This window comes from Zootermopsis nevadensis, unplaced genomic scaffold, assembly GCF_977971745.1.
Source record: "Zootermopsis nevadensis isolate Lab colony 2312 unplaced genomic scaffold, Znev_1.0 Znev_ptg000002l, whole genome shotgun sequence".
Lineage (NCBI taxonomy): Eukaryota > Metazoa > Arthropoda > Insecta > Blattodea > Termopsidae > Zootermopsis > Zootermopsis nevadensis.
The window spans coordinates 19,107,838-19,125,326 of NW_028259134.1; the positions used below are offsets into that span (position 1 = coordinate 19,107,838).

General features: G+C 43.1%; 1 protein-coding gene across 2 annotated transcripts in view; it reads left to right on the forward strand.

Annotated features, from left to right (window-relative positions):
- The first annotated feature begins 349 nt into the window (after positions 1 to 349).
- LOC110836305 (organic cation transporter protein-like) overlaps positions 350 to 17,489 on the forward strand; it is a 39,985-nt gene continuing 22,845 nt past the window's right edge. Inside the window, exon 1 of one of the 2 annotated variants that reach the window (XM_087352819.1) lies at positions 350 to 914. In XM_087352819.1, the coding sequence (XP_087208945.1) occupies positions 818 to 914 (97 nt within the window). In that variant the 5' untranslated portion in view covers positions 350 to 817. Of the gene's footprint in view, positions 915 to 12,722; positions 12,819 to 17,489 lie in introns of those variants that run through there. The other variant, XM_087352811.1, reaches the window with a different exon arrangement.

The following is a 17,489-nucleotide window of genomic DNA, read 5'->3' on the forward strand; positions in this document are numbered from 1 at the left end:
TAACAACGGGAAACTTCACTAAAATGTTGACACATTCCAGTTTTGGTTAAAATAGATCAATAACATGTATTTTAAAAAAAAACAGGCGTTCTTTTCGTTCTGTCTGTCAAATTCCCGCCTGCCGCGCCATCACGTGGGGAATCCCTATTATTACGTCAATTCCCAGCCGCACAGGTAGCAGACAACCGGCCCACGCAGGAGCCATTAGCGTCAGGCAATTCTATCCAATTTCGCTGTCGAAAAGATCAAAGGTTACATTCTGGCTGACGGGCCTCGGCTGTCATGAAAACTGACAGCGATGTTCAACGAATTATTACATACACGCATAAGAAATGTTCTATAAATATTCCTGAAAATTATGTGTTAAATACTGTTTCTTGGTCAAAATGTGAACCGATGTTGGTCAATCACTTTCCCGTCAAGCACCTCTATGACGTCCAGTAAGACAGATTTATTATAAACATGGCGATGGAGCGTAACTTTGAATTTTTAGCGACAAAGTGTACATTAAAACAGTTGCTGGTCGACTCGGGGGATTGTAGCCACCGAATACTTTCTTAATAACCAGACATTTCCTCATTTTCAGTGAACAAAGAAAATCCCCATCGCCATCACGCGTAAGTTCTGCAGTGCCAAGCGGTGGGTCAGTGAAACTGACTATTCACCTTCTAGTTCAAGGTCAGCAACGCGTGGAGCTACACCAATACGCCCCCGTATACTGTGTCGAGGTTACCGGTGAAGGTCGGCCGTGGTCACGTGTTCTCCAGAGCGCAACTCCGCGACCAGCTGACTAGAAGCCACTAGAGAGACCCAAGCGATGGAGCGCAGGGCAGCACGGAAACAGCTCGGCGCGCTGGAGGTCGGCGAGCCGGCCTCGTCTCCAGCACTTATCGCTTTGATCGACCGCCGCCGAGGTAAGCAAACAACTTCTTTTGTGGGCGTTCGACAGTCAGGGCTTTCTCTGCCTACCCTACAGAGCGCTGGAGGTAAAGATTACCAGCGACTGCCAGCATTCGGCTCTTCCCCGTGATGCCACAAGGCATTGTTTCTAACCCGACGCCTGATCGAGACATTTTGAATCAACCGTGGGCCAAAAATCTCTGTGGGGAAAAGAAATTACGCAGTTCAAAATCTATCAAGCGGTCTGACTGAAAATCCTCAATAGATACCGTAATGAGAGGGCAAAAACAACTAATAATTAACAATTCGCATAATTACATAAAAAACAATTTTGTTATTATTTAATTCAGTTTTAGAACTATAGAAAACAATTCCAGCATGTCTTCTTTTGAAATGCGAACAATTCGTTTTTTTAATCCTGGAAGTGGTGCTGGTGACGTTGTTGTGCAAAGTCCTAGTTCAGCGTCGCCGACTGGACGCCCGCGGGCCACATCCTCCCCGAGACTAGTTAGTGAAACGGGTTGAGAACAATTACGGGCGTCTGTGATAACGGTAATAAATCGACTCGTTCCACAACTACAGACCACTTCTTGATGGGCCGAAACCAACTGCGTGGACAGTCTTTTACTTCCATACTTCAGTAATTTATCGAAGGCCTAGTGTTTTGTGTTTTGTGTCTTCAAACGGCCTACGACCGCCTCCTTTGCAGTGAGCGTCCAAATTTATCTTCTCATTCCATTCTAGAACACGTAACCTTAGTAGAAGAAACAGTGTCGTTGTATACCTTAAGTCAGTTGTCTTACGAAACAAAATGCAGCGTCTGATGTGCTCTGAGTTGGAGGAACGTATGTATAGAGTAATTTTAGAACCGAATTTCCTGTAGTAAGGAAGAAGCTCAGACCTCCTCCGCCAGGAAAACAACTGTTGGCCACATCGCGCCTGCTAGACCGTCTTTTCTTGATCAAAATAATAAGGAATGTGAAGTCAAACTATCGCCACAGTATAAAGGCTCTTCATTCCACATGACAGCTAACACATTTCCTGTTATTATGGATTCACTTGGCTCAGGACGGGATGAAGAAGAGGGTTCTTGTGACCACGCTAATGAAACTTGTGAATCCATAAAAGCTGAAGAATATCTTTACCATCCCCACCCAAAAAAAAAAGTTGACACGCCCCCTATATTGTTGTCTGCTGGCTTGACCTACAAAACAACACGCATTACCCACTAACAGCCGCAAATTACAAAATGAACTTGTTTTCTCACAGCTGGGTAAATAGAGCGACGCACGTACATGTGTCAGCTCCTCGTGTTTTGTACCAGACCTTGTATTCTTCTTCTGTTTAATTTATTTTTTTCTTTTAATTACCCGTCTCCATTTTCTTCTACATTTATTCTCTTTCCTTAATTCTTTTATTTATTTTTTCATCTTTTCAATTTGTCCTCGATTTGTTTTTGACGTAAATACGTCTATATTTTAGGGTCAGTGTCATTCGGCAAAAATGTGTTACGAAAAAGGGAAACGAAAAAGTGTAACTTCATTGTTATGTTACCTAGGAAACGTCAAACTTCATTGTTATGTTACCTAGGAAACGTCAAACTTCATTGTTATGTTACCTGGGAAACGTCATCTGTTTATCGACAAATAAACAACAATGGTTACCTTGGAAACCACAGTACATTAGATTACCTTACATTAAATTACATTACTTTACATTACATTCAGCTACCACAGACCCATCTTAAACGTAACTAATTGAAGTTGAATAATCAATGTCATAATCAAACTTATCTCAAATTTAAAGCATGTATAAAGGAAATATTTAGAATAAAGCCAATATATAAAATTCCTTTCCGTATAGACGTATTTACGTCAAATTCTCCGGAACCGTGGTTCCACTTTTCTTCATCTCCTTGGCTCAGAAACCTGCAGTAACATTTCCCTACAGAGCGCGGTATAAATATTCGCCTCTTTCTGACAGTTTTTACAATTAAATTTCAGCTCCATCTTGGTGTCACAGAAATTCAAAGTTTGACCCAGACGCTGGAGGTAATTTTTCTGTCATAAGAAGAACGAGCGAGCGAAGGAAGCCAAGGAACCTTCTTCCTCAGAAACAGAATGTTTCTCACTTCTCCCCATGATTGTCTCTGCACCTGCTCTTCTACTGCCCTTCTATCTCTGGAAGGAGGAGTCATTCTGGACAAGTTTGCTCCGACTCGCTTTTATTTCTTTCAACTTGTTGGTTCTTCCTAAATTTTAAGACGGACAGAAATACAAGATACAAAAGAATGACGTAGTTACAAGTCCAACCAAAAATATGACTGGAAGTGAAACCTCATTCAGATTCGTGAACAAAGTCTAACGAGACCATAATTTTTCACAGGCAACAAAATGCTAAAGTATCCTCATCGACCTGCCTGCCACTGGCTGTTTCCAAGGCCATCTTGCAATCGCATGCACCTGACTTGCTTGTTGTCTTCTGAACGCAAACTCGTTATATGCAGGGTCCAGAAACTTGTCGGGCGCAAAGATATGCATTAACAGTACTTCAACCGAGCACCGCGTTAATGTCTCTGATTCATACTCGGAAGACCCAGGATTCGAATCTAGCCTGGGTTACACCTGTGCTGATGGTTTTCCCGTCTACGCATCCGAATGCCGGAATATTATATGAAATAAGCTGCAACGGTCTCTCTCAAAATCCTTATTTAATCATACGTGATCATCTTCCTGTGCCATACAGCGCTATTCAAAAGATGTACCTTTATAATTTATAGTATTACAAATAAAATCAAGGACATCGATGGACGGGGTGTGTAGCACGCATATGAGAGCTAAAAAAGAATATAGAACTTTACTCTAAAACCTGAAGCGTAGAGACTGCTAGGGAGACCTAAGCTTTTGTGGAAGGATAATATTAAAATCGATCTTAGGTAAGTGGACGGATCTGGTGAGTACGGTAATTACTTTCGACTGCCATAAAAGCTTGAAAATTTCATGATTATCTTTGCGGTTAGCGTCTAAAGGAGGACTCTGTTCAGTAGAGTTTGTTTAAGCAGCATGACAATCAATCGATTAAATCCTCCTATTAAGACCTTGGAGGGGGGGGGGGGCAAAGCGTCGTTGTCGTTTCAGGGAGCGGTTGAAATGTTTCCTTGTTGTCTCTAATTATCCTATAACAGTGTGAGATCATGTCACAATATTCATTTCCGACGAAAACACAAAACACTTAATTCCAGTAACTGTTATGAGTCGGTTGCAATTACGTCTTTCCAAGTTATGGCGTCAAACTGACCGTGTTTCTACGTCGTAGCTCCAAGGTTACGCGAACTTAACAAAGGCTCTGAAGCTCGACTCGGGTGGCCGTGTGTTACACCGTGGTCCTCTGTTCGAGTCACACTCGATGCATGACAGCTGCCCATCTGATGAGTGTTTTGCCTCTGCATGTGCCTGAGGAAACTCAGACCACAAGCCTTCAGCTTCTCACCATATAGGACCGGGTTGAATTCTAGATTAATAAATTGTGCTGGTAATTCTCAGAGTAGGTCTACTTCGGTTTTCCCTTGGCCAGTGCTTTACCCTCGCCTGTCACCACTCTTAAGTCTTCGACAAACAGGCCATAAGACATTCTACAAACCTAGGATTGTGGGGTTTCATGTTCTCTGGCGGCTTCTTCTGGGTTGTTGCGTCGTGTCGTCTGGTACCAGTTCACTACCTCCATCTTCATCGTCCTGATTACGGAGGTAGCAAACACCTCTGAAACGTCGGTGAACCTCTACAAGACCACATGGCTCAACAACCGAAAAGACAGCCATCTTTAAGCTGAGGAATGCTTCCAACGATTCTCGAGCCCGGCGATTATGAGTCAGGCAGCCGTTTCCGCCCAGCTCTGCTGATAAAGTCTATGATGTTCTAACCAAAGGAGACGTTTGTAGGATCGCAACTTGCGTTAGTAACAATACATTCACTGGAAGCTGAAGCTGACAATATCGATACATGAAATAACTTCTGTCTGAAAATCCGTTAAGGAGATGATCAATCAACTTAAGAGGTTAATAAATGATGTGATGTAAAGGATGGATCGTAATACATCGATTTTGCAGACACGTCTGTTTATGTATTACACGGTATTATACACATCAGGGGCTGAGCCGTGTTAGTCGTTTTAGCCCAGTTAACATTTTGTAAATCAAAAAATAAAATACAAAGTTGTTGGTCTTATTTCCGCGGTTCATTGGTGCTCCACACATTGGAACACAGCAAAATCGGTAAGCCAATTAGTTGAGGCTTGAGGCGAGCGTTCTGCTGTGCTCCAGAGGTTATATGTACTCTACGCAGTGCCATAAATGGTAATTAAGCCTGTGTATCTCGCCACGAGGTAGAAACCATTTATCTTTTCACAGCAACAAAAAATTATATATTAAAAAATGGGCCTAACCTGTTAATAAATCATTCCATTAATGCTACACAGATTTACTTTCAAAAAATGTTGTTACCAAAACCAATGTGTTCTGTGGCGTCGGTAATTGTCCTGTCTACGGCGTTAAATAAATTACGTGTTTTCACGTAGTCCTAAATCGGACCGTCGTAAACTGGAGGGCACATGTATCCCTGTTTTATATTGTAACGACGGTGTAGCAACTGCTTAGGTTACACGGCATCGTGTGACAGAATTAAGGCCTGTTGGCGACTGCAGTCGTGACCTGACTTGAAGCAGGAACACCTTCAGGTTCTACAAATCGTTGTAGAGGTTTCTCGTCATGTTCAAATATGCATCATAAATCGGTCTACTGTCCAATTAGCTAAAAAAGACCACAAATTCTAATCGTCGTAAACCGAACTGTACCAAACAGGAGACATTTACTAGTAGTAAAATTTGCGATAAATTCAGGCCGTGACTTTGAGTGATAAATTTCTCTGCGGTGAGTGACAGATAGAAGCAGCTTATTGCAACACGTTATCAGGATGATGACGTCACTACATTACATTTCAGAAATTCCGTGCACTTACACCTATTGGAGTGATTTTAAAGTTTTGCCAAGCACATTCTTCATTGACTTAGACCTGCTGGCGGTCTTGTTTTTCCATTTAACGACACTTTTTCAACTGAATAAGTTTTACAACGCCGAATTCGACTTTTAAATTATGAATAGGTACGGGTGAAAACCTCGTAGCCTCGAAGTCTTTGCTGACTCGGCTGTACCGTAGACTTTAAAATATCGCCGTTATTTCAACGGGTTGATGTGACCACAGCATTGTCTTGCGATTCGCTCTACTTCTGTGCTAGATCCCGTCAACTGAGGTTCTCCTGCGGACAAGATGCCACCTCACACCAAACGAACACAGCGCTGGAAATGGAAACAGTATATTTTTTTCCGAAACGCAGGTATCTGCCTACGAATCTGCACGGCGTCGCAACTCAGAACAACATTGCCATCCTCACCGCCGTGAGAACCTCAAATCCTTCTTAGCCATATTCGTCCAGGCACGTTCAGTCACATCTCTTCTTCAATAGGTTGTCTGACAAACAGTAATTTTACAAATATGGGCATTACTCCGTGTTCTGAACACATAATACGTTAGTAGATGGAACATAATCTCTAACAAAGACAGAGACAAAACAAACAAGTTTTTTAATGCCAAGATGTAGTAAGAATTGTCTGAGCTACTGGCATTCAAGTCGCTTCCCCAAACGAGGTCTTAGCTAACACCTCATAGCACTGCAACTGGCTTAGATGATCTGCATGTGGATAATGCTATCTTTGAACCCAAGCACCAATTCATGAAGGTGCATAGGGGCGTGGAGGAAGACTATCGATACTTATCAGCGTCTCTCACCGGCCGCGGTACGCACTGGACATGATGGTGTGTGGGCGCCACAGACAGTCCGGTTCATATTAATTCCATTGTTTTCAGCGAGTCTGCTTCAATAATCAGCAAACCAACTCATGGTACAGGAAGTACTCAGGGCCAGAGCAAATGTAAATGCTTCGAGATATTCCCAGGCCTTAATTCCTCAGTCACAGGCAGCTAATTTTCTCAAAACGTCGTCCAACTAAAAGCACTAAATTCCCAGATACTGGGATGTTTCAAGAGGACGAAGCCCTGACGATGGAGGTAGTAAGCTCCTCTAAAACGTCCGTCATTATCTACCAGACTACACGGCACAACATCCCAAATGACAGCCATCTTCACACTGGTCGCCCTGAGAACCTGAAATGTTACCAGCCCCGTTTCATACAGCAAACTTGCGGGCTTGCATCTCGTCCCGCCGACCCACTGTCCTAATGTCTTCGCGGTGTTCCTCTGCCTGTCAATGAAAGTCGAAAACCATGGTAGCTTAATCACAGGCATAACGCTTTACTGAAGATTTTGTTATGCTCCCCCCCCCCTCCCCGAGTGCCCCATAATTCAACCATTCTAACAACTTTATGTGATAAACATGTAGTTTTAAGTCCCTTGTTACACAAAGTTATGTTTTTCTCAATTACTACCTACGTCCTGGGTTCAAACATTCTCTTCAAACGTTGTTCTCAAGCACATTAATACCATGAAGCTAGGAGTGCGATCGGCTAGTTAAGAAATTGCCTGCCTTTTATGTAATCCGAAGGTACATCACCATGTTCAAAATACCCGCCACTAGTCCGTATCCTGAGTCAGATGAATCCAATTCACAACCTCCGAATTCACTGTCCTTAGATCAAACTTAATATAATCCTCTCTTCTATGACTAGGTCTTTCAGGTCGTCTCTTCAGTCTGACCCTGACCATCCACATTTTTAACGCGTTGCTCATTTCCCAATGCGTGCTAAATGCCCCGGCAATCTTATCCTCCTTGATACACTGATAATATTCAGTGAAGAGAACAAATTATAGAGCCCCTCATTATGCAGTTTTCTCCAGAGTTTTGTCACCAAGTCCCTCTTCGGTCCAAATATTCTCCTCAATTTTCATATACCCTTAACGTGAGAGACCAAAGTTCCACATGCAAAACACTTCGCTACTCGTTGCGGTTTTCCTGGTTGATCTTCGTGTTCTCTGTAGTGCCAGCATCCCCCCCCCCCGCTCCGAAAACACTTTCCCCTTTCGTTGTCACGCCAACGTGACAAAATCACCGCAACTTTTTACTACTGATAAAGTAATAGCGTGTAACGTCGTAACGGCATAGCCTAGGTAAAAAAACAACACTTGCGACTGGAAACATGATTTCCATTAAATACTCCTTTTATATTATTTCTATTTTTCCAAATAACCTAATTCGCCCGGAGTCCGGAGTGGCCGCGCGGTCTGAGGCGTGGGCCTTGTGCCGCTCGGTCGCTGAGACCGTGGGTTCGAATCTCACTCAAGCCATGGGTGTCTGCCCGCGTTTTTCTGTGTTGTACTGTCCTGTGTACGGGTAGAGGCCTTGCGACGGGCCGATCCCTCGTCCAAGGAGTCCTACCGAATGTCTATAGATCAAGCCAACGAAAAGTTGGGACCCGCAGTGCTCAGGCACTTGAAGAACGGGTCGTTCCCAGTATCCCCTATGATCCCGAACGTTTGGGACAGACTGTATATATGAACAAGAAAACAGTAGGCCGAAAGGAATTTCAGACAGAACTATGAAAAATCTTCGCGACGCTAACCAAGTACTTGAATGGTCGTGCCTGTTTGTGCCAACCATCTCTATGAAATATGACTGTACCAGGAAACAAGATGAATGTTACCTGGTCACATGACTATATGGCTCCAGAGATGCTGCTGCAACCGATTACGGCTGACCCTGACACGCGATCGCGACAAAGCGAACTGTGCAGAAAGAATGGAAGAAACAAATGCGCAACGCGAGCTCCATGGAACAGATTCCATCTTGAGATGCATTCTGTGCCCATTATCCTTGTTTACTTCAATGTATCTTTTTCTCTGTTCTCCATTCATCTTTTCTTCTTTGTCTTTCCTTTCATTTTCTTTCTGTCTTTCTTCTCCCTTTTCCGTAATATTTCTTTCTCTCGTTCTCTTTTTCTTACTCACTCCTTTCCTCTCTACTTCCTTTCTGTCTTAACCGCTATTACAGTTGGAGGCGTCTCCAGTTTCGGACACGACCTGTCCTCTTATTCCAATGCGATATTGAGGATATCCAGTGCCGTTTAAAACAAACTGAATTCTCGATCGTTTCGTCCTAAAAATCCTGTGACACGAGGTGGAAAGTGTCACGTGATGTTCTGACGTCACCTGAATTCTTTGACACAGACCCACTCGCTCACTGATTGATATCCCTCGTATCCAGGTAGGCTTAAGTGTTGTGGAATTGTAGGGGTGACCATAACTGCCACCGTACGTGCCACATGTCTTTTGTCTGGTCTCATATTTTATTTCCAAACACCTCAAATATTTTTGACCATCTTCGAGGTCATCGCTTAAAAGATGTGGATTGTTTATCTAAATAATTGTACGACTAACTGCATATCTCCACGGAACGGAGTCATTCTTGAGAAGCTGATAGGTTGCTCAGCTAGTCAAGAAATCCCCAGCCGTTTGTGGTATCCGAAGTTTAATTACCGTGGTCACAAGCACCGAATCTATTTCCCCAAGATACATTTGAATATTATCCTCCTTTGTGGGTCTAGGTCTTCGAGTAGGCTGTAAAACCAAAATGTACGAATTTCTCACCTTACCATTTGTGCTACATGTCCGCCCATCTCCTCATTGATGTGAATCAGACTTTTAACTGAAATGTTTTCCGAGATAACACATGACTAAATACATACATACATTTAACGAAAGCTAGGGAAATAATCTGCAACAATTCACATACATTTGTATCTTTTCCAATGGCGTGTGCAAAGCTGCAACGCGAACGCATTTAAAGACACGTATCTTTCCTGTAAGATATCTCTTGTATTTATTTTACTGCATTATAGTTACAGCATCGGTCAGTGGCGTGGATACACAAATTGAAATAGTGGCAATGTCAGGCAGCAAATACCTTTGCCAGATGTCCAACGGTAGAAATATGTGAGCTTCCATACATCATTGGTTTCGAAATTTACGCATCGCAACAAAACCTATTGCGTGAGATCACGGCAACGAGTCTGAAGATGGCTGTCTTCTGGATTGTTGCGCTGTGTAGTCTGGTAGATGTTTACCAACGTTTCAGAGGTCATACTGCCTCCGTCATCAGGGCGATGAGTATGAAGATTTCTGTCTTCTGCGTTGTTGCGCTGTGTAGTCTGGTCGATGTTAACCAACGTTTCGGAGGTCATACTGCCTCCGTCATCAGGGCGATGAGTATGAAGATTTCTGTCTTCTGGGTTGTTGCGCTGTGTAGTCTGGTAGATGTTTACCAACGTTTCAGAGGTCATACTGCCTCCGTCATCAGGGCGATGAGTATGAAGATTTCTGTCTTCTGGGTTATTGCGCTGTGTAGTCTGGTCGATGTTTACCAACGTTTCAGAGGTCATACTGCCTCCGTCATCAGGAAAATGACCAGTAAGCACCTCTGAAACGATGAATCGCCCTGATGACGGAGGCAGTATGACCTCTGAAACGTTGGTTAACATCGACCAGACTACACAGCGCAATAACCCAGGAGACAGAAATCTTCATACTCATCGCCCTGATGACGGAGGCAGTATGACCTCCGAAACGTTGGTTAACATCGACCAGACTACACAGCGCAACAACCCAGGAGACAGAAATCTTCATACTCATCGCCCTGATGACGGAGGCAGTATGACCTCCGAAACGTTGGTTAACATCGACCAGACTACACAGCGCAACAACCCAGAAGACAGAAATCTTCATACTCATCGCCCTGATGACGGAGGCAGTATGACCTCCGAAACGTTGGTTAACATCGACCAGACTACACAGCGCAACAACCCAGAAGACAGAAATCTTCATACTCATCGCCCTGATGACGGAGGCAGTATGACCTCCGAAACGTTGGTTAACATCGACCAGACTACACAGCGCAACAACCCAGAAGACAGAAATCTTCATACTCATCGCCCTGATGACGGAGGCAGTATGACTTCTGAAACGTTGGTTAACATCGACCAGACTACACAGCGCAACAACCCAGAAGACAGAAATCTTCATACTCATCGCCCTGATGACGGAGGCAGTATGACTTCTGAAACGTTGGTTAACATCGACCAGACTACACAGCGCAACAACCCAGAAGACAGAAATCTTCATACTCATCGCCCTGATGACGGAGGCAGTATGACCTCCGAAACGTTGGTTAACATCGACCAGACTACACAGCGCAACAACCCAGAAGACAGAAATCTTCATACTCATCGCCCTGATGACGGAGGCAGTATGACTTCTGAAACGTTGGTTAACATCGACCAGACTACACAGCGCAACAACCCAGAAGACAGAAATCTTCATACTCATCGCCCTGATGACGGAGGCAGTATGACCTCCGAAACGTTGGTTAACATCGACCAGACTACACAGCGCAACAACCCAGGAGACAGAAATCTTCATACTCATCGCCCTGATGACGGAGGCAGTATGACCTCCGAAACGTTGGTTAACATCGACCAGACTACACAGCGCAACAACCCAGAAGACAGAAATCTTCATACTCATCGCCCTGATGACGGAGGCAGTATGACTTCTGAAACGTTGGTTAACATCGACCAGACTACACAGCGCAACAACCCAGAAGACAGAAATCTTCATACTCATCGCCCTGATGACGGAGGCAGTATGACCTCCGAAACGTTGGTTAACATCGACCAGACTACACAGCGCAACAACCCAGAAGACAGAAATCTTCATACTCATCGCCCTGATGACGGAGGCAGTATGACCTCTGAAACGTTGGTTAACATCGACCAGACTACACAGCGCAACAACCCAGAAGACAGAAATCTTCATACTCATCGCCCTGATGACGGAGGCAGTATGACCTCTGAAACGTTGGTTAACATCGACCAGACTACACAGCGCAACAACCCAGAAGACGGATATCTTCATACTCACCGCTGTGAGAACCTCAAGTCTTACGAATCAAAATTATTTTCTTGTATTTCGTCAAATATTAAGCAGATAAAAACACGTTCTGTCACGTACCGTACCAACTGTCCTCGTTCTGCTTCACGAAACACGAACGTGCACACGGCTGACACTGCTTGCTGTAAGCCGTCTTTTCTTTGGTCACCCCTTCTGGATACCAACAGGACAAAGCCTGAGACAAGAACCGGTTCCTGGGAGGGTAATTTCGTGGTGCAGCAGGGGCAGTGCACCCAAATACCTATCGAGCCGAGCCGAAAACACGTCTCATAATGCAGGGTCTTCCTGAGCAGCTGACAGGCATTCGACTTAACCTCCACGATAAATCTTTATCGGTGCAGTAGAGTCGTCAAATGACCATGATAAAACATTAAATGAGGGACGTGAGGATTGAGGAGAATAATTCGCTTCCGGCTCTGGATAAGTAAGAAGATGGCTGTCCTCTGGGTTGTAGCGCCGTGCCTCTATCATCTGGGCCATAAGTCATCGCCCTGATGATGGAGGCAGCAAAGACCTCTCAGATGTTGGTAAACGTTTACCAGACTACACGGCGCTACAACCTAGAAGACAGCCATATTCGGACTCACCGCCTTCAAAACCTCAGATCCTACTCGGGAGAAGTTGTCTGTCTTGATAACCAATCGATAAGCTCGTGGATCGCCGGCGAGAATCGAACTGCCGTTGTCCACACAGTAGCAAGTCTCTTTAGCGACTGAGCTATCCCGACAAAAATAAGATTAACGGAGGGGAAGGGTGGTAAAGTCAGTGAACTACAATACCGGCTATCCTCCTCTAGCAAGCAAGAAATGACCACGCTCTGTGGTATTGATCACCGCGACGAGCCACTCAGTTCTTCCACGGCAGGCCAAGCCGACGCCAGTGGGCATCCTCGTAGCAAGCCTTCCACTGGTAAGATAGCCAACTTTCTGTGTGTGTGTGTGGCTTTTGAACAGTTCTCACGGCGGTGAAAAATTTGGCGTTGGTATTGGGGTCGAAACACCGTGTGGATTTGCACAATTATTGGTCCACACAACGCTACAACCCAGAACAAAACCACAGCAGTTCCATAACACTGTTTTCTGTCAATTTTACAAACGCAATGTAATATTTGGAAAAAAAAGTATGTGGTTATTTAATTTTGGACAAGTGTAAATTATTTGGGGCTAATTTCAATGCCGTTTTGTCTCCCCATCATTCAAAACATAAAGGTCATTAAAAATAAATTTACAATTAATGTTTCTACCTTCAAGAAAACATACCGTGTCTTCGCTTATATTGAGTGACTGTTACTATCTTAATGTTTACGGCAAAGAATCGAATTATTGTGAGAACGTTAACGGAACACTAAAATGCGCGAAATGATGCGATATTGTTAACGTTGGAACGCATATACATTCATAAACATAACAGTGGGCTCTAAGTATGACAACACTACGTTTCGTGTATAACTAGTTGACGTTTCTATAATTACCTATCACAAACCATTTCATGCACATATTTACAATGGTGTATCGGTTACTGTTGGAAAATTCAGATTGCCGCCAAATGCCGTGTTGTTTTGCATTTTAAGCGAAAATTAACATAAATGTTACAGACGCTATTTATTACTGAAAGATTTACTGTAAGATATAAAACGAATGGACACAAACGTCTATATAAAATACAGTGTTATTTGTATCTCCATCAGTCTGGTTGCTAGATGATTATTAAATTATAAGGTGCAAAAGCGATAAATGTGTAAAGTTGTTTCGATACTTCGTATAGGCATCAGAATGTGGCGTCAGGGCTTTAAATATAATATTGGTCGACGGGAATATTCCTTTTATCACAAGACTATAATAATTTCATTATTTCTGTGCAGTTTCATATTTGAAGAACCCATACTAAAAATACATTTGAAGCTGAATTGTCAATGTTGCAGGCAGGGATTCACAGATGTGTTTAACAAACCGACGACTGCAGTTACCCCCGATGAAATGGTCCATGAGTGAGAAATCGAAGTCTGAAATATCAAGCGGGTGCTTGAGACTTTGATCGGTGAGAGACACAGTTCAAATATCTGCCGAATTATCAGATATCCTGGCTGATGTTTTTCATGGTCTTCCTCAGTCTATCCGGCTAATAGTTCAAATAGGTCACATCCGACCTTTCAGAATGTATATACTTTTCATGATCACCTTCTCGACAGTCAGGGAAAACATCAAACGTAATTATTTTTGATAAGAACCAAATAAGTAACTTATTCTGCTTTGTTAATATAGGACTCAACGTGGTTAAATACCCTGGAATCTGGTTCCTAAACATTACTTTCTTTGTTTCGTTATTTCGAAGATAAGATGGCAATGAACAGTTAGTTCAAGTTCGTTGTACTAAACAAATACGAAAAACAAATAGCGATTCATCTGGCACTTCGGGTGTGTGTGCTCCGTGTGTGAGCTCAGTGCCATTGAACAGGCCACAGAATGTTATGAAAGCTTAATCCTTTGAATCCGAGGCTAGTCTTAATGATATTTAAATATTCAGCGCTTATCTCAAACAAAACGTAACAGAGTAGGTTAACGCTGTTGAAGGCAAAAATTTCTGTTTACTCTGAGAATCATATGACGCCAATAAATACATTTTGTGGGGAAAACGCAGAATTAGTGATTGCCAAAGCTGGCTACCACTAAACTTTAAAGGTCGAAAGACATTTTGATACATTTTCATTTTTCGGTTTGTTTTTCATTCATTGTTCAGTATTGGTTTTTGTCTTGACGGACGTATCAGGACTTACAGCGGATGATTTATACGAAGCCAACGTTTCAGCACTTAAACCAGACATGATGAAAAACAAGCTGTCATGAGTCACCAATAGGTTTGCCTCGACTTTTAAGTTGAAATTATGCTCGTAAAGAAACTTTTTCTGTTACAAGGTTTCTTGATGCGACCTGCTAAAAGGACGGACACTGCTTCGTGATATGCAGACGTACCGTGACGTCACGTCCGCCAGCTGACTAGAGTCGATACGTTCACACATGCAGTGACTACGTCACTTCAGCGTAATGTTTCGTATTTTTAAGGTTCCTGATAGAATCAGAAGGTCTTTAACACTCAAAAGTGGCATGTCTTGGTGCATTCGACAATGATGCACCAAACATAGGTTCTGTAGTGTCAAAAGGCGTAACGAATGTTATTTTGAACTGAGAACGACGTCAAATGAAGCAGGCCTGATTTATTTTAAGATTCAACCGCGTCTTTTGCCAGCATACAAGCGATAAGGAAAGAGAAATGAAAAGACGAGATGAAATGAGAATGAAGTAGGGACAAGGAACAGAATAAAGCTACAGACACTGCCCGCTGTTTATCGTAGTTTTTTTTACATCCAGTGAGGCTGTGAGCAACCTTGAACCATTGGACAAGAGTCGAGTGGAGTGATTGCCACTCTGCATACCTCGCCGGCCTTGTGTATTTGCAGTTACAAAATTAATAGTGGCAAAGGGCCATTTGTTATTTCCACCGGAACGTCGTTAATTGTTCAGCATGACAGGAAGAAATATTTGAAGCAAACGCAGTTAATGTTTATAGCATATTTATTGTGGACTATTTTCTTTGTGCGACGAACCGTTTCTTACGAATTTGACACAGTTCAATTAGAGTTTCATGAAACGCGGAGCCGAACTGTAGAAACCGAAATGAAACTGCCAACGTGACCTGCAGCCCAAAGTGCACCCAGTCCAACAGTTGAGTCAACAATTGTGAACTGCTTGACAAAAACAATGACTCATCATCAAGCCCAGATGCTTGCATTCCCGTGACGTTATTTTACAGATGCGTGCAGCAGCGGGAAATAGTGGCCATGAAAAGCGGTTTTAACTGGACGTAACTGAATTTAACTGGCTCAGGATCGTATATTTCTTAGCTGCGTTAAACTTTATACGAAAGGGTTAATTAACTGTGTAAATGTGGTATTAATGGTTAGTTTTTTGTCAGTCGGTCAAAGAGCCCTTCACTCGTTTGGTTGTCTGGTTTCATTCCACTAAGCCTTTTCAACAATTATACGGTCGAATACTTAACACGCTTACTTCAGGACGCCCGAGATACAAATATCGGTCCGAGAAGAGCTTTCCCTCCAAGAAAATGTGGTTGTTGTATCCCATAAAGTAGGCCACAACCGCTTCCTTCTATATCCTGTACTGTTCATTATGTATCGTGCAACGTAATCAGAGGTGCTGACAAGCATCGTTAAGGCAAAGTTGTTCCTGAGCGTAGTTGCGTACATCATGGAAACTACGGGACTGGAGATAAAACTCCACAAATTTTTAACCTTGGCACTTGATGGAGAAGAGTGGTTAGTTTCACGCCCTGTCCCCACTAGGTAGGAACCTGGTTTTGCCTCAAAGCCGGTTTGAACGCAGCGGCGGAAAAAGAATTCTCACGTCTGTTAGGGCGGTATCGCACTAGGATGCCAACGGGAGGCCATGGCGCAGCTGCCAGCATCTCGGCCAAACTCAATGCATTAATTTAGTAGTCGATAGCACCTGGCATCCGTCTGGCAGCGCTGCCATCCAAGATGCCAAGTTCAAATGCTACTGGCATCGCTGCCACGGCCAAGGCCAAATCAACATCACATGACAGTCTGGCCAGTCCATTGACGTCCGTGCGTGAATGTGCTTCTTGTGTGTATTTCTGTTTCTTCCAAACATGGATAATTTCGACACCGAAAGATTGATAATTGAAATTCAGTCCCGACCATCACTATGGGATTCATCTGCTATTGAATACGCAAACCGGGACTTGAAAAAAAGAAACTGGGTAGAACTTGTGGAAATATTTGGAGGAGATTTATTTACAGTAGAAAAGAAAGAATTAGCTAAGAAGTGTTTCTATGGCTTTATTTGTGGGGCCGCTTTCCAATATGGCAACTTGATTTTTAAGTTTTTTTGTTTAGCAATCTATATATCTATCTATATATCACAAATAACGTGAATTAAGAAGAAACCTGCTTTTATAATGTTTTATTAAATAAAGTTTGTTCATGTAATATTACATGTGATTTACAAGAACTGAAACATTTCAAATTCAATAATGGTATTGACGTGCAAAGTGTGTGTATGGAGAATTTTTATTACTTATTTATTTGTTACAGAATTGAAATTCACTCCAGGTATGTAGTTTTGATAAAGGTAAATCTCATTTTCTCAAAAGTGATAAAAGTGGACATTTCTCCTTGCTAATAGCCCTTCATTTCGTGATCTCATAATGTTGATCCATCTGTTCGCTCGACTGGCGTCGAAAGCTGGCAGCTTGTCTGGCGTCTTTTTCTGGCAGCTGGACGCCATGGCATCGCTGTTGGTGTCGCTGCCATGGCATCCTAGTGCGATACCGCCTTTAGGAACTTGAACCTTCGTCACCCATCCCTTAGTCTGGTCGCTGTACTGGCGTACAAATAAAAATTGTTTCTCCTGCGTGCTGTAGAACCCCGAGCCAATACACAGCCCCGAAACTTCGGTCAGTTTCCATAGGCTACTCACGATTTTAAAGGAGTTGGTCGGGCATTGTTAATTTCAGTGGGTCGCCAACTCTAGTCTTCGGAGACGTGTG